This window comes from Macrotis lagotis, chromosome 5 (assembly GCF_037893015.1).
Source record: "Macrotis lagotis isolate mMagLag1 chromosome 5, bilby.v1.9.chrom.fasta, whole genome shotgun sequence".
In the NCBI taxonomy this organism is placed as follows: Eukaryota; Metazoa; Chordata; class Mammalia; order Peramelemorphia; family Peramelidae; genus Macrotis; species Macrotis lagotis.
This window is the reverse complement of record NC_133662.1, coordinates 265,048,701-265,066,879: the sequence shown is the minus strand read 5'-3', so window position 1 is coordinate 265,066,879 and position 18,179 is coordinate 265,048,701. Positions and strand designations below refer to the sequence as shown.

Here is an 18,179-nt window from a genome sequence, read left to right as displayed (position 1 = left end):
TCAGTCCTTCGGGTCTGAGACCCACACAGATGCTGACACAGAAGAGGAGGCCCTGAAGAGAAAACTTGGAGAGCTGACCAGCAAGGTCAGTGACAAGGGAGGGTCTTCAGAGGAAGAAGAGGAAGGTCAGTGTGGCTTCAGCCCTGGACCTGATCCTGGACTCATGGAAGCCCAGCAGGTTGGTACCCACATTCTAGACTGGTGTTTGTCCTTCATTCTTAAAGAAGACCATGAATAAGCGAGGTGATACCATGACAAGTACATGAACTGGACATGAGTGAGGGGGTTGTGCTAAAATCGCCAGCCTCACTTTCTCCTCCACAGCCATATGAGTTCAGTGGCCAGATATGAATCAGGACTACTGGAGATGGCCCTGGATTCAGGGCAGTCAGGGTTAAGTGACTTGCCCAAGGTCACACAGCTAGTACGTGGCCAGTGTCTGAGGCAGGATTCAAACTCCCATCTTCCTGATTCCAAGTTCAGTATTCTATCCACTGTACCACCTAGCTGCTTCCACATTCTAAGTTATTCCATCATTAACTTCTTGGCTTCTTGCCTGGTCACGGAAGAGTGTATTAGGAAAGGAGCATGATACTAATAGACTTACTAGACCATGAGTCACTGACAGTCCAAGAGCATCCCAGAGGGAATAGAGTTTGTGATGGGGTTGGGTGTGTCCTGGGAATCAAGAGTCCCAGAGCTCGGAAACATCTAGTTCATCCCTTCCTGAGGAAGATAGTCTTCACAACATTTCTGACAAGCATTTGGACCTTTGCCTGAATCCTTGCAGTGATATGGAGTTCATTGCCTATTCCATTTCTGCACAGCTCTAATTATTGAAGAGTTGTTCCTTAACTAAAATCTCCCTCTCTCAAACTACCACCTATTGAACCTAGCTCTGACCTTTGTGGTCCAAGGGAACAAGATTACCACAGGTCAGTCCTTCAAACTCTGGAAGGCAACTTTGTACCCCTACCTCCCTCTGTCTTTCTCCTCATGATGAATGATCCCTGTTCTCTCAACCAGTCCTCATATGACCTAAATGCAATGCCACCTTCCTAGCTGTACACTCGTCAGATTTATCAAGTTCCTTCATAAAATTAGCCATCCAAAATTGAATGCAAACCTCCATGTGTAGTCTGACCATGGACCATCACGTCCTGGTCCTGGACATTCCTACTCACTCTTAATAAAGCCCAAGATTTCTTGGAGTTTTTTGCCTGTCCTTCAGGATTCCTGTTGGCCTTACAGTCCCCTAGAGCCCTCAAATCTTATTCAAATAATCTTCTAGAATTAATGTCTGTCTGCCTCATTTTTTCCTCTACAAAATAAGATAAAGAATATCTATCTCATTGGATTGTTTGAGAATAAGGTGAGGTATCTTTAAAATGGTTTGAAAATCTTAAATAAAAGTCAGAGATGGTGATGATGATGATGATGATGATGATGATGAAAGACAAATGGATTTTTAAAAATCACTTAATTTGGATAATATTTCTATACTGATCCCCTTGGCACTATCTTAGCCAGTCTTTCTGACCTCTCATTGCACTTATTCTGGAAAAAGATCACAAGAACCAAGCCATTTCCCCTATACCCATGGAATGTAATAAAGCCACATGACCCAAACAAGGACCAAACTCAACTTTGGCCTCATTTGTTGTTGCTTAATTGTTTCGGTAGTGTTCAATTCTTCATGACCCAATTTTAGGATTTTTTTTGGCAAAGATACTGGAGTGGCTTCTAATTTGCTCCTCCATCTGAGACAGAGTTAAATGACTCATCCAGCTAGTATCTGAGGCCAGATTTGAATTCACAAGGTTGAATCATCCTGTCTTCAGTCCCCATGCTCTATGCATTATGGAGCCACTCCAAGTATGTGCCTTTAAGGGCATGAGGATGGAGTCAAGTCCTTGCCTGGTGAAATTCAGGTGAATAGCTTTCTGGAAAAGAGGAACCTCAGGTCGTGAAAGCTGTTTTCAAGTATCCAAAGGACAGTCATGGAGAAAGGGGATAAGACTTGGGCAGAATGGCCCTGAGGAAAAAGAAAGAGCTCTGGGTAGAAGATAAAAGGTTTGGCCAATGTCAAGAAAAACTCTCAACATCTAAGAGTTATCTGACAGTGGACTATGGGCTGCCCTCCCCTAATCCATCTAGGGAGGTTTTCAATCCAAGACTGCATGACAACTTGGCAGGCATCTGGTCAAGTAGATTGTGTCCCTTAAGGTTTAGAGCAAGGTTTCTTCCAGGATCCTTCTGGGTCCGGGTCTGGTCTCCCACTAAAGCATGGAACCCAACTCTCTGTATATCCTTAATGTCTCAGAGTATCTCCTCCCACCAGGCAGATTGCAACTTCTCCATGCCTTCATGGATAGGTCTTTATGAACTTGCATGACCTGTGCCCAACACTTGAGACCTCTTCCCACCGAGCTGGACAATTCTTCAGACAGCAGATGCTCAGACCATCATCAGTGGGTCAAACATGTTCACCTCCATTTATCCATTATTTCAGCCTTTTCCAGCTTGATCAGATATGTAGCATTTTCATTCCACTGACTGTAAGATCCCAGGTCCTCTCCAGGCCTTGCTACAATGAAGCAAATGAGAAGTTTTGAGTTCAGGATTACTCCCAATGGCTAATATTTATAGAGAGAAAAAGAACTTGTAATTTCATTAGCAGAAGAAAGTCACTCTGCTCATGCAATTAGGTGACTTGGAGGCATAAAGTGAATTTCCCAGAACCCCGAAGAGACACAAAGACTAGGATAGGTTCACACTGCCAGTATGGAACAGAAATGGGATTTCTGACTTGTGCTCTGGCTTGCTAGCCTACTCCCTCTCCTCACCTTCCCACACCACCTCTCTCCACAACTTCCTTTAGGAACAATAATTCTAGTCTAATCCCACATTATACATCTGGATTGACTCTAGGTGGATAGCCACACTTCTGGTCTGAATCGGAACCAGATTGAATCTGAATCTTGTTTCCTTTATCCAATTTTCTCCAGGCTGGTTCGACACATGAAGGAGAGAACAGGCTTCTTGACTTGGAGGAACAATGTTCACAGACAAGAACCCCTGACTCAGCACTCTCAGAGCTGGAGGACAGAGTGGCCTTGACAGCCACTGAGGTTCAGCTGGCAAAGAGGGAGGTAATTCTTCAAAAATTTTAAGACAAGTGTGTAGGAATTTAGTACATGTTACTCCGACCCAAGCCCTAAAGGAAGATCTGGGGATACAAAGAAATGCCTTATGATGATGATGATGATGATGATGATGATGATGATGATGATGCACATATGTATGTTAGCATATTGTATCTATGTATATATCATGAATTTTCATTTAGGTAGATGGAAGGATGGATAGATGGATGCATTTAGATAGATTGGTGGGTAGATGGATGGGTGGATGGACGGGTAGATAGATGATAGATAGATAGATAGATAGATAGATAGATAGATAGATGATAAATAGATAAGACAGGTGGGTGAATGGATGGATACCTAAATGATAGATAGATGGATGATAGAGAGAGATGATAAATGGATGATGCTAGATAGATGCTAGATATATGAATGGATGGATAGATAGACAGACAGATGATAAATAGATAAGACAGATGGGTTAATGGATGGATACCTAGATGATAGATAGATAGATTGCTCAGACCTGTCCTTTCACTGGTATATTTCTGAGCATATCAAATCATTTAAAAACATACTTTGCAGAAGGACTCCCTCGACTTCCCCAGACTGTCAAAGGAATTCAGTACACACACAAAAACAGTCAAAGAACCCATTGAGCTGGAGCATGCTCATAAGGAGGGTTGTTTTCAGGTTTCATTTAGCAGCCCGACAGACAAAGACTTCTAGTATTTATTTAACATGTAGATGTTGTCATAGGTGTCAGATATCAAATCTCGAATTGCCAGTCTCAGTGCTGCTGGACTCCCTGTCAAGACCTGGGAGAAACCAAGGAAGAAAACAAACCTACAGGTGGGTAGAAGGCCCTGCAGGTAGGTGTGTAGGAATGGGAAGGTAGAATCAGTAACCACAGAAAGCCAAGACCTAGTTGCAGCAGGGAATGGGATATGGAGAGGCCAACTGGAGGAGGGGAAAGGAGGGGAAGAAAGGGGGACACACAGCTCTGCTGAGTGGGTCATTTAGATATTTTCTGGGTTTTTTTATTTCTTGTTTTCCTTGGTGACACTGCGTCCTGGAGACTCACTATTAGTTTTGTTGACACTACACAGAAAACTGCCTTAAATATGATTGTACAATTTCAGCTTTTTCCTTTCTCATTGATCGTTTTTTGGGTATGGAAGTAACAGTATATAGCTGGGTCAAGAGACATCCTTTTTTCTATAATTCCACATTGGTTTTCAGAATAACTGAATCAATTCACAGCTTCACCCTTCCTGCATTTTTTGGATTTACCAATTTGTTAGATGTGAAATGGAAACTCAGAGTGGCTTTCATTTACTTTTATCTAATTCTAAATGCTTTTATATGACTTCAGATAACCTTTATTTCTTCTCCTGAGAACTCCTCAATCATATCTTTAGACGGTTTATAACTTGGGGAATGGCTTTCATTTTTGAAAGTTTGGATCAGTTCCCTAGAAATGAGACCTTTGACAGAGAAATTTGCTGACTATATTTTCCCCAGTTAGCTGTTTCCCTTATTATTTTACCTTTATTGAATTTGTTAGCACAAAAGCTTTGTTAATTTTAGCTAATCAGAATTGTCCATTTTATGCTCTCTGTTTCAAACTCATTCTTGTTTGGTCATGAACTTTTTTCCTAATCATAAACTTGATATATAATTTTTTCAATATTTCTCTAATTACTTACGTTGTGACTTTTTGTATCTAGGTCACAACTCCATTTCTTTTAGTGAAAGATAATATGAGATCTAAAGAAATTAGGATTAGAAATGCAATTAGTTACAATCCTATTCCAAGGAGTCACTGTAGATAGAGCACTGGAGCTGGAGTCAGAAAGACAAGAATTCAAGTCCAGACAACATTCACCAACTGTATCACGCTCAACAAGCCACTTAGCCTTCCACAACCTCAGTTTCTTCATCTGTAAAATGGAGAGAAAACAAGACCAACTTTTCATGTTTATTAGGAAGAAATGAAAAAATATTTCTAAAATACTTTGCAAACCTTAAATACTAGTTATTTTCAGTAATAAATCTCATTTCTTCCATGCTGTTAACTACTTTTCCCAGCAGTTTGGATAAAATAATGCATCCTTTCCCCAAAAGCTGGTGTCTTTGGTGTCTTATCCAAAGTAAGGTATCTTAATGGGGCAGCTATGCGTATAGAGCACCCACCCTGGAGTCAGGAGGACCTAAGTTCAAATCCAGGCTCAGACACTTAATAATTACCTAGCTATGTGACCTTGGGCAAGTCACTTAGCCCCATTGCCTTGCAAAAAAAGTAGGGTATCTTATCAAAGGTGTCTCTATGATATTTAACTAATCTGTTCCATTGATCAACTTCTCTAATTTTTAACCAACACAAAATTGTATTGAGAATTGCTACTTTATCATAGGGGCAGCTGAGTGACACAATGAGTAGAAGACCAGGTCTGGATTCAGGAGGACCCAAATTCTATACCTTTGCCAAGAATATCCCAAATGGGGCCAGAAAGAGTCAGATATGACTGAATAAAAAAGATTTTGTCATAAATTTTGAGATGTGGCATTGTTATGTCCTTTTTTGCTCCCACTATTTCCCACAATATTCCTTGAGATTATTGACCTTGTTTGCTATATATGAATTTCGTTGTTATTTTTCTGTATAAAAGAATTCTTTAGTAGCTTGAATAATATGGATTGGAGAAGTATATTATTTTAAATGGTATTGTCATGTTTATTATATTTCCTTGACATACCACTGAGCAATTTAATATCTTCTTTATACTTCTATCTTATTTCTGTAAACAGTGATAAACTAAACCAATTTAGTTGTATAAAATCTTTATAGTTGAATTGGTATATCTCTTCTATCTCAGGAGAAAGACTCCCAAGTATTTTTTTGCTTTCTGTAGTTATTTTAAATAGAATTTCTTTTTCTGGCTGTTCCTGTTGGGTTTTATTGGTATGATGTAGGAATGCTGGTGTGGATTTATTTTTATATCCTGCAACTTTGAGGGAGTTTGTCAAGATTTAAAAATAGAATTTTAGTTGACCCATTGGAGCTCTTTAATTACACCGTGATATCATCTGCAGAAAGTGATCATGTTAATTCTGCTTTACCCACAATTATTCCCTCAATTTCTTTTTTCTTCTCGTATTGCTATCACCAACATTTCTAACACAATGTCAAAAAGAAGTGGTGACAGTGGACATCCTTGTATATCTCTATTTATATTGAAAAAAAACACTGAAAAATTCTCATTTTTGTTCACATATATGATTGTTTACATATATACACATATAAGCATATGTATAAATTCATAAAAACATACACACTATGGTTGTCATTTTAAGGAAAGAGGAATAGCTGAACAAGTTGTGGTCTATGACTTATGTAATACTATGCTGTTACAAGAAGTAAGGAAATTATTTCAGAGAGACATGGAAAGAAAGACTTTTATGAACTGATATAGAGGAAAGAGAGTAGAACCAAGAGAAGTTTTACCATAGCATTCAAACCATAAAATGAACAGTCTTAAAGTCTTTCATTATTGCTGAAAAACAAAATACACTCTCATAACAGAATGAAATGCTAACACTGCAAAGATAATTAAGAAAGCTGTAAGAACTATAAGCAAGGCAATGACATCCATAATTGCAGAGTTCTGATTATAAAGAAGGATGTGCATTTTTTGGTCAGGACATGGATTCAGGATGCAGAATGAGACAAATAGCTTTAAAAAAAACATCCAGTGAGGAAATTACATTTACTTAACTATACATATTGTTTCAATTGTTTTCCTTTTTTCCCCCAGTGAAAAGCAGGATGAGGAGAGAAAATAGGTGCTCATTCATTTTTAAAAATTTTAACATGAGACAAAAACAAAAACAAAAACAAAAAAAGACTCAACATGAAGAATAAAGAATCATAAATTTAAAAGGTACCTCAAAGATCATCTATCTGGTCCAATTTGTTGATATTTCAAGGAAAAGAGACTAGGTTGAATGACTTGTCCAAGATCACAAAGGTAGTAGGAAATGAGATCCTAGATTTAAAACTGGAACAAGCTTAACAGGCCATCTACACAAAGTCGCCTCATTTTGTATATGAGGAGACTGAGGCCTAGAGAGGTTAATTGATTTGCTTTCAGTAGAAAGCAGGCAGAAATCACACTCAGGTCCTTGACTCCAAATCCAGAAGTTCCTGATCTGTCTCAGTGAATGGGGGTTTCTACAGTGGTGAATCCTCAGTCTACACCACACACCTTGGTTCAAAAAATTGAAAAAAGTTCTGTTTACAATCTGACATGGCTTCATTTCTTTTTTTCTAATAATGTCAGATAATGGAGAACAGTACTAAATTTGGAATCATGGAGTCTCAATTCCAACTCTGTAAGCCTGTGAAAGACTCTCCTCCATTCTGCACCTTAGTTTCCTCCTCTTCCAGAGAGGACTGGTATGGACAGCCTTTGAATCCCCATTAGTTATGGAGAAAGGACAAAGGTTAATGTTCACCTACGTGGAGAGAATCAAGTCACCCACATCTGGGGTGATCTGAACAGTGTGAAGTTCATGAGGAAGCCAATGACATGATGTCTCCTTCTTCACCCATAGATATTTCCCCTTCAGTCCACCAAGAGCAACCTCCAAGATGAAGATCCAGAACTTTCCGGTGCTAACAAAGTGAGTAACAGCCCTTCACCAAAAGAATCCAGAAATGGAGAACAGGAAGGAAAAATGAAAGTTCAGTATCAGATTTCAAGGGAAAGAATTAGTCTACTCATATTTATAAGCACTTTTAGAAAGAAACTTTTGCTTTTATTCCCATCTACATTTCCCAATAGATCCTTCTCCCTCACCTTATAACAAAGATTTTATTATTTAAATATTTTGTTTTCCCCAAATTACATGGTAAAATAATTTTTAATATTCATTTCGTAAAATTTTGAAATCCAAATTCCCTTCCTCCTTTCCCTCTCCCTGAGATAACAAAAAAAAGTTATAGGTTCTATAATAACAAAGATTTGGAAAGGAAGACTGGCTATTGAACAAAACCAATAGACACATTAACAGATCTGACAAAGCACCTCACATTTTATACCATAGTTCCTCACTTCTGCAAAAATAATGGGAAGAATGTTCACTATTCATAAGCTATTAAACTTGGGAGGGAGGTTTTGGGGGTCACCTAAAGAGAGGATTATTAATTTAGGACAGGAAGAAACCTAATCTTAACTAAGCCTTCATTTTTCAGATGAGGACACTGAGGCACAGAGTGGGAAGAGATTTCATATCATAGATTCAGAAGATTTAGGAACATTAAAGGCTCATTTTTACAGATGAAGAAAAGGAGAGATAGGGAATTTCAATGCCTTGCCCAGAGATTGATAACTAGTATGTCAGTGACCAGATTTGAATTCAGGTCCTCCTGGCCAAATCTAGTACTCTATCCATAAGACTATGTTGTCTGAGAGCCAATGTTTAGAGATTGGAAAGACAAGCAATCCCTTCATTTTACAGTTGGGGAAACTGAGGCACAAAGTCACCCAACTTTACCTAAGTAATAAGAAGCTGAGTTGGGATTCAAATGCAGATCCTCTGGTCCTAATTCCTCTCAGCTATGCACTGTCTCTTAATAGTTACCACTCCCATGCTGCCTATTTTATCTTTTGTATAGTTCTGATTAATTAAACATTTCCATTTACTTAAAGCAGTTCAGAAAAAGCCATATTCAGCAGGGGGAAAAATTATCCACATGCAAATAACAATTTGGGTACTAGATAAAATCATAAGGGCCAAAGTCTTGCCCTGGAATCAGGAAGACCTGAGTTCACATCCAGTCTGAGACACTTACTAGCTGTATGTCCCTGGACAAGTCATTTAATCCTGTTTGCCTCAATTGCTCATCTATAAAATGAGCTGGAGAAGGAAATGGCAAACCTCTTCAGTATCTGTGCCCAGAAAATCCCAAATGAAATCACAAAGATTTGGACACAATTCAAACAACTGAAAGTAAGGATTAAGTGGAGAACATTTAAAGATCAATATGAATTGGCATCTTCCATCCTAACACTGATTAGTCCTTGTATGTACAAGGGAGACTTTAAAAAGCACATTGGTACCTAACGTCCTTTCTCTAGTCCTGTTTAACAATTGCTTGTCTTGCCTGCCTAACCACTGCCCCTTGCTCCTTTAAAGCCTCACCAGCTTAGAGACAGACTGGCATTAGGTGAATGGTTTGAGTAAATCGAAGAGAGAACAGAAATGGCACTGAGTCCATCCAAGTGGTGCTTGAAGTTGAGACACACAAAGGGAGAAAGCCTGCCTTGTGGCTGCGTGTCCCCTAGGCAAGGGGATGAAAGCCCTGTGGTTCAATGGCTACTCTTAACAGGTTTTTTGGAGTCCTTAAAACAAGAGTAGATGCACTGTAAGGGAGAGGCCGTAAAGGACGAGGCTCCACTGTGAGTAGGGCTATTCAATGCATCATAGACCTGAGATTCAGAACTGGAGCAGGCCTTAGACGCCTATTTGACCCAACTCCCTCATTTGGCAGATGAGCAAACTCAGGCACTGAATTATGAATAGGCTTCTTCATTCATGTGACCTTGGAATTGACCTCCTTAGCCTTCCTTTTCTGATTTGTGGAAAACAGAGATTGAGTTAGAGGATGTCTAAGGCCCCTTCCTGCCTTAGATCTATGATCTTATGAGCAAGAAAGTAGATATGAGTCTTCCTGACTCATAGAATCAGCTTTAAGATTAGAAGCAGGAGTCAGTTCCTACCAGTTCAGGGAAATATCGTGACTAGTGAGTTTTTAGACTTCAGAAACCAAAACTCTGATTAAACTTTAAGCAATGATTCTTCCCTTGCCCCTCTCTCAACCCCAAAAGAAGAAACTTACCCTCAGAATTCAATGAAGACTCATGCCAAAAAGACTTCTTTTTCTTATAGGTAATGTCTAGGCCACATATCCAGAAGAGAATTTTCAATAAATCTCTTAAACTGCAAGGTAAGAATAACCAGGTATGCTTGCTGGGAGAGCCTAGAAGAGGCAGGGACTTTGGAGACAAATATTTAGGGAATGGAAAAGAAGAACCATTCTGGGCATTTGCATGGCTTCCACTGCATGTTTGTTGTGGATACAAGGAAAATCCAACTGTCTGAAATCCTCAGAAACTCAGGTTAAAGATCTGTCTTTTTAAAAACCAAGGTCATTTGTTATAAATATAATAAACTTGCAGTCACTATGTGAAAATGAGAAGCTCGGGTCCCTGACTGCCACATACTGGCCAAGGAGGACATCAGAGTGCCTTTTCCCTATGGCTATTTCTGCATCCCTCTGCTCAGGAATCTTGGAGTCATTTTGGTGTGCTTGAGATATAGTTAGAATTGCCCAATATACCCAACAGCCTGTATGTTGTACTCTCACAATACAATCTGAACTCCTTGAGGACAGGAGCTATCCTCTGTTAGCTCAGTATTCCTAACATCTAACAGAGATTGTTTATTGTGCCATAATAGATGACAAAGAAGATCAATTAATTTGATTTGATTTTCAGCAACAAAAATCCAACCTCCCAAACATCTTCCCTCAAAAAAAAGTTCAACAAAACTACCAAATGTCATGTTTGCAAGAGATATTGCTCTTTTGTAGTTTGTTAACTTGGCTGGCATGGTGCTCACTTTGCAAGATTCCCTATAGCTTTGTGGGAAAATCTCTACAGCCCGTGTCATATTCTTCCCCCTTCAATAGAGCACGGGGCATGTAACATATTTTCTTGATTTCTCAGGGCCATTGTGAGAAACAAGCTTTGGTTCAGTGATCCTCCCCACTGCACATACACCCTACCCAGCCTGCTTTTAAGATATGTATTGCTGCTCATCACTGCATTCCTTGATCCACCCATGACTATACTTCTCGGGCCCATAACTGCTGTTTGTCCCTTACTGTCACTTTTCCTGCTGTCCATGTGCCTGCTTCTAATCTGCTAAGGAGTTGACAACCAGACCACCAAGATGGTTAAAAGAGTTCATTTTGTCAACAGGAAACATGCTGTAAGGGAGGACTTGAAGGAAGAGTGTTCTACTGACACTCGAATCTGTAGAGCTAATGAGTTGCATTCAGGATGCTCATTGAACTTTTTGGTTTACTTTTGGGGTTATTTCAAGGAGGATGTTGCTATAATACCCTGTTCCTGATCCTTCCTGAGTCCATAAAGCCTTCCTCAGATTCCTCATCCCAATGATGAAGAATTTTCAAAGGCTACACCCATGGAAAGCAAGGCTGGAAGCCTTCAAGTGAAGGTCTAGTGATGGACCCTCTGTCTCTGTCTCAAAGATGAACCTAGATAAGTTGAATCAGGTCATCATGATAAGGGATGTATAGGTCACAACTGCCCCCAAAGGCCATCTATGAGGAGAGAGTTCATGATCTGTTCTGGTAGAGTTGAGTATCCATCTACTTCAAAGAAATTACAGATCCTTGCAGCATCAAGATATGGGGGTGAGGAATGCATAAATGTGTGGGTCTGTCCATATGCATGTATGTCGATATCAAATAGCTTGGAGGATGTTAAAACTTTGCAAATTTACTTAATCACATTAGGATTCCTCAGCATGTCTGGACTTCAGTTACTTAACTTCCTTTCATTCAGTGTTCCAGTCAGACTGGTCTAATTAATGATCCCTGAATTAGACACTAAATTTCTCTCTTCCGTGCCTTTACTTATACTGTCCCCATGCCAGGATTGTTTCCTTCTCATCTCTAACTAGCAGAATCTATAGATTCCTTCCATGTTGAATTCAAGTGCCACCTCCAACATGAGACCTCTCCTGATCCTCCAGATTATAAGTGCTGCTTCCTCAAATCATGCTTATTTATCTGTTTAAATCTCCTATGCCTTCAGTAGAATTCAAATTACTCGAAAGGGGAAGTGCTTTTACTTTTTTCATTCTCCAGAACTTAAACCAGGCACAAAATAAGACTTTAATAAATTTTCATTAAATTAATGGATGAAAGGATGGATGTTGAAAGACACCATTAATATTTCATCCAGGATAAACCAAGTACAAACTGAGTATTTTTCTAACCTAATCTTGTTATGGTTTTTTTTGCAAGGCAAATGGGGTTAAGTGGCTTGCCCAAGGCCACACAGCTAGGTCATTATTAAGTGGCTGAGGCAGAATTTGAACTCAGGTCCTCCTGACTCCCAAGTTGGTGCTCCATCCACTGTGCCACCTAGCCACTGCCTAATATAATCTTGAAAGTATCATGATTGATCTTTCAGACAACTGGGGCCACTCTCCTTTCAGAGGGGGAAGGGAAAGTTGCTTTGGTTGAACTATTTAAGTAATTTTATTCCAGAGACCAGCATGGAAAGTGCTGCTGTCTTTGAAAGCTTCATCCTAGGGAAGTGACTAAATCAAACTTTTTGCTTCCCATGAAGTCAGAGATGATGATGGCCCTTTCAGCCGAAAATCAGCTTACCGAGGGTCCTTGACCCAAAGAAATCCCAATGGGAAAAACAGAAGGCTGGATCACATCTTTGCCGTAAGATTTTCACCCCCATTTAATTTCAATATTGAGTCCATTGTCTGCAACTAACCATTCCATTATAGGTGTCAGTTCTAAGCCAAGACAAGGTGAATTATAGGAATTCTAATTAATTAATTAATATAACTATAAAAAAAGAAATGCTCAGTGTCAGTTAGCTAGCATTTATTAAGCACTAAGTGTTAAGAGTACCAAGAAAACTGGATGCAGGGAGACTAATATTAATTATTATTGCAATATTAACTAACATTTACTTGGTGATATAAAGTCAACAAAGTTCTTTACCTATTTTGGTCCTATTTTGGGTCCTCTGAGATGATCTCATTAATCCAATTAGAAGACCATTGCAGTAGTCTGAGAGGTGATGAGGGCCTGATTCAGGTGGCAGCTGAACGATTGGAGAAAAGGAGGCAGGAGAAAACTCTTTGACCCAGCAATACTACTAGATCTGTATTTCAAAAAGATCACCAAAAGGGTAAAAAATCCACATGTACAAAAATATTTCTAGCAGCTATTTTCATAATGACAATGAGCTGGAAACTAAGGGGATACCCATCACTTGAGGAATGGCTGAACATTTTGTGATATATGCATGTGATGGAACGCTATTGTTCTATAAGAAAACAAGAGAGAGGGCACTTCAGAATAGCCTGGAAAGACTTTCATGAACTAATGCAGAGTGAAGTGAGCAGAACCAGAAGAATATTATTCACATTAGATGATGATCAATTATGACGAACTTGTACATTTTAGCAGGATAATAATTCAAGACAATTCAAAAAGATTTGTGATGGAAAACATTGACCATATCCAGGGCAGAAGCTGTGGAGTTTAAATGCAGATCAAAGTTTACTATCTTCAATTTTGAAAAATTGTCTGTTGTATTATGTCATTTTGCTCTCTTATTTTTCTCCACTTGGATTTCATAATTCTATCACAAATAAATAAGAGGGATCTATGTTTAGTATGGTTATACATGTATAGATTACATTAGAATTTTTCTGTGGGGTATGGGGAAAGAAAGGATAGGAGGAAGGAAAATATGAAACTCAAAACACAGCAAAAAGTGATTGTTGAAAAGGAGACCCAAAAGAGATATCTTGGAGATAGAAAAAACAATATTTAGCTTCAATTGAGATGGGGAGGTGCAAGTGAGAATAATACTTAGCATCAATAGTAAGCAAGGCTAGGAGAAGTTTCATTCACCCTAATTTGCAAATGGGGATACCAGTCACTGAGATGTTAATTAAGGATTAATGTAATAATCAGGTTTGGCTAACATGTGAAATCAGCAGTGAAAGGCCCCCATTTTCAGAATTTCATTTGAATGTGTTTTTCATATTTCTTTTTCTTTTTTTTTTGTTACTGCCCAGAAACCTGTGATGACCCATAAGCCTTAGAAGAATTTCATCACTGATGTCAGATAAAGAAAGACTCATATTACTCCCACTATTTTTTTCATTAATCGTTTTCTTGTTCCTCCTCAATTCGTCCTTAGAGAAAAGAGGAAAATTTGCTTATGTAGGATTTCAGCTTCAAGATAATAATGGTTGTCAGTTTTTCCTCCAAGCCTCTGCAGAGTCAACAAAAAATAAAACTTCATGGCCCATCATTTTCCAGATCCCTGCAACCTACTTTCTAAGTGATGCTATGGGGTTTTTTTTTTCCATTTGGTGATGTCTCTGAATTCATATACAAAAGGCTCATTGATTTGGAGTTCAGAGGGACCTTAAAAATATTTGCTAATGGAAATATAAGATCGCATATTTAGAAAGCAAATAGTCTTTTAAGGTTATTTAATCCAATACCACATTTTACCCATAAAAGTACTAAGATCCATGGAAGGGAAGAGATTTACCAAAGTCAACCAGTTAATAAATAGCAAAGCTGGTTCCCTTTAAAGGGGGATAGCAACTCTCCAAGGGCCATTTAGATACCTATTAGAAGATTACTTTCTTGTATTATTTTTCCAACAATTGTTGTTACTAATACAATGAAAAGAAAGAATGTATGAAAGGTCATGGAGATCAACATATTTAAATGTTTGTTTACACACACAGAGAGAGCGAGTGAGTCACTTTAATATTTTGATAAATCTCTAATATAATATTAATATTGCTACTGCTGATAATAATAGCTCACATTTATATAGCATTTTTTAAAACTTTAAAAGCACTTTATAGACATCATCTCATTTGATTCTCACAATAATCCAATGAGGCAGGGGTTATTTTAAAGATAACAAAACTGAGGTACAAAATGAAGAGACTTGCCCAGTGTTACATACCTAGTAATCATATGAAATAGAATCTAACCCTGTGTTCTCCTGAATCCCAGCCTAGCACCCAAGCTGTTACCTTCACCAGTGCTGATTACAATCTCCTCCTTGTTGCAATTACCTGCGCCATTTGTATTTTCCCCATAGAGCTATCACTGTAGAGAAGGAACACCAGTGTCTTGAGGATATGATGTCACATATACTTGGGTTGTTTATTGATTATCCTTCTCTCGTGCTGCACCTATAGTTGGTTCCTCTGACACAACTTCCCACAGGCAAGTCATTTTGGCACATGGTGCAAGCTGTTTATACTTACCCTGCATGTTCCCATTACCCTTTGAGTTACTTCATCACAACATTAACAACTTCCTTCCAGTAGTGAAGAATGTTTTCCATTGGCCCTGTTGAAAAGCTCACTCATGGCATTGTTCTCTCAAACAAGACCATACGAAATGTAATGGAAATCATGGACTTGGGGTCAGAATTGCTGGATTCATCTCCCAGCTCCAACAACAACAACGGAACCATGGACAATTCATTTAGCTTCTTATGCTTCAGGTTCTACTCTGTAAAATAGATATAATTAAAGTTTTACTCAGAATTATCTTTGTTCCCAGAATTCTCTGAGGGATAGGAAGAAAGTGGGTGGGAAGGGGAGCAATTTCTTTTCAGAGAGATGTGATCTCCTTGGGATGGTTCACCACACCACTCTGTCTCTGTGGCTCACCTCATGATATTTTGCTAGCCCACACAATCAGATGGCACTGCAAAAGTCCCATAGTCATGAAACCCCTCTCCTAGGCCAATGCTTCCCACCCAATTCCCTTAGAGGCAAAGGTCAGACCACCCCTTTTATAAAACTTTGCATGGATTCAATATCTCCCCCAAATCAACTACTTTTGTTATCTGATGAAAAAAGGAATCATAGGATCATAAGGTAGGATTATAATGAACATTAGATGCCATCTTACACAACCCTCCTTAGAGATGAAAAAGCTGACGTGCTGAGTGATTTACATAACTTCTTCAAGGTTACATAATTTACTATAAGCCAGATACTGATCTAAATGCTGGGGATACAAATGTAAAAGCAAGATAGTGCTTGCCCTCAAGAGGCTTACATTCTACTAGGAGATGTGAGCTCATATGTTTCTGATACAATCCTCTTTTTTTTCTTCCTTTATATATTATCACCTTTCTATCACTTTGAAAATGAAGGTCAAAAGAAAAAAAAACATTTTATATGTAAACAACAGATGTGTAAGTCACAGAATTAGTATTCAAACCCAAGTCATCTGGCTGGCAATGATGACTTGAACAATATGTTGTAGAATTACAACTCAATGCAGTCAAGGTCACCAGTCAATAATGTGAATCATTTATATTTTTCCCTTTTTTAAAAAGATCAAGATGTTTGCCTTTTTTTCTAGTCCTCTACCACCTCTTCCAATCTCCAGGCTTGAAGACTAAGGGCATCTCCTTGACCTTAGCTTATAATTTGGCTTCTCCCCTTCACTTTTCTATCAGTCCCACAAAATTAAAATAAGAATCAAATGATTCTATCTTCTCCAGAATATCCATTATCATTATGTTGCTCACTTCGAAGCAATAGTCCTATCATGTTTGCATTTTTTCTTTGTCTATACAAAACCAATAAAAAGCAACATTTGAAATTCATTGCAAGCCCTGGCCTTGCTCTGGGTTCTCCAAGTCCTAACCAACTTGCAGAACCACTTCCTTAGAATCTTCTGCCTTTTCTTCTACCTCTTCATCATGATTTTGAGAGATAAACAAGTTCCCTGTGCAGCCACATTGATCTCCTAAGTTATTGCCCCTTTTCATCTCCCTGGGAACGATTTTTGTCATCCCAATTCCATTCTTGAGATCATTCCGTGCCTCCTGAACCAATTTGCCTTTACAAATGAACCAACTGCCATAATATTCTATGCCTTCTTTTATCTGTCATTTTAGAAATATAGTCTTCCAAAATCTAGTCTGTGTCTCTGGAAAGACCCTTATTGAACATGAAATTTAAAATTAAGAAGTCATTTATTCCAAAAAACCCTTTCATGTCTGTTCTCAGCAACCAGTTTCTTTTTGTTAATTGAATCCAGTGTGGGGCAACACTTTTCCCTTTCTTTATATTTTGAAGACAAGAATAGCAAAGTCATTGCAATAGTACTCAAGGACTGCAGGAAGAGAGTCATAGATATCTATATGCATTTAAATTCTGTGGATAATGGATCTTGGTGAAGATGGGTGCTAAGTTGAGAATGTTTCATTTCCTGAGGACACCAAGGATCTTCTGCATGAAGCAAATTTAGCCTGTTTAAAGGTTATTAATTCTCAGAGAAAATTTAAGGGAATCCAATTATTTCCCTGATGATTCAAAAAAGCCTAATGCTAACCTTTTTCAGTGCCTACTCCCCCAATGAAATTAGGGAAGGAAAGGTGACTATTGTTGGTTGGAGAGAAATTCAATCTATAAATACATGATTTTGAGGCAAGAGGTAACATGATGTAATGTACAGATAGCCACCTTGGACTTAGGAAGAGCTAAGTTTGAGTCCTATTTCTCACACAAGCCCTCTATGTGACCTTGGGTAAATCACTTAACAAGGCAAGAAACCACTAGGCTTTCCAAATCAAGTTTATGATTACAAGAACCTACAGACTTTTAGAAACTGTGTGGTCCCAGGCAAGTCACATGATCTCTCCATGTTTTAGTTTTCTTATCCAGAAGATGGTAAGCATGGGGGGGGGCAATGGGGGGGCAATATGGCTGGGGTGAGGGCAGGAATTCCCAGAAACGCATTCCCCCAAAACTCCAAAAGCCATCAAATAATGACTCTAGCCAAAATTTAGAGGGTCAGAACCCACTGAAAGGCCGAGTGATACAATTTCCCAGTCCAAGATAACTTAGAAGATCCACAAGATCCTGTTTCACCAGGATCAGGAGTTGGAGAGAGCCTCAGGGTAGCACACCACAGTACAGCCAGTCTGGAGTAAACCTGCTCCAGTCTTCAAGGAACAGTCAGTGGGGCACCTGGGTACCTGGGGGTGCCTGAGTTTTACCGTGGCAGAGGGGGCTGTTTCCGGACATCTTGGCCCAGGGATTACCTGGGACATATTGAAGGGATGGTGAGAGAACTCTGCAGTGCCAAAGTGAGCAGGGAGTGCCAAACTTAGAGCAGCCATG

The 18,179-nt window shown here is 38.9% G+C and overlaps 1 protein-coding gene across 5 annotated transcripts in view; it reads left to right on the top strand.

Annotated features, from left to right (window-relative positions):
• The window catches only part of MLPH (melanophilin), a 69,322-nt gene extending 52,075 nt beyond the window's left edge, over positions 1-17,247 (top strand). The window contains exons 11-17 of one of the 5 annotated variants that reach the window (XM_074189791.1): positions 5-178; positions 3,009-3,152; positions 3,906-3,998; positions 7,764-7,832; positions 10,101-10,158; positions 12,596-12,699; positions 14,076-16,074. In XM_074189791.1, the coding sequence (XP_074045892.1) occupies positions 5-178; positions 3,009-3,152; positions 3,906-3,998; positions 7,764-7,832; positions 10,101-10,158; positions 12,596-12,699; positions 14,076-14,102 (669 nt within the window). In that variant the 3' untranslated portion in view covers positions 14,103-16,074. Of the gene's footprint in view, positions 1-4; positions 179-3,008; positions 3,153-3,905; positions 3,999-7,763; positions 7,833-10,100 lie in introns of all 5 variants that reach the window. The other 4 variants (XM_074189793.1, XM_074189789.1, XM_074189792.1 and 1 more) reach the window with 4 other exon arrangements.
• The last annotated feature ends 932 nt before the right edge of the window (positions 17,248-18,179 follow it).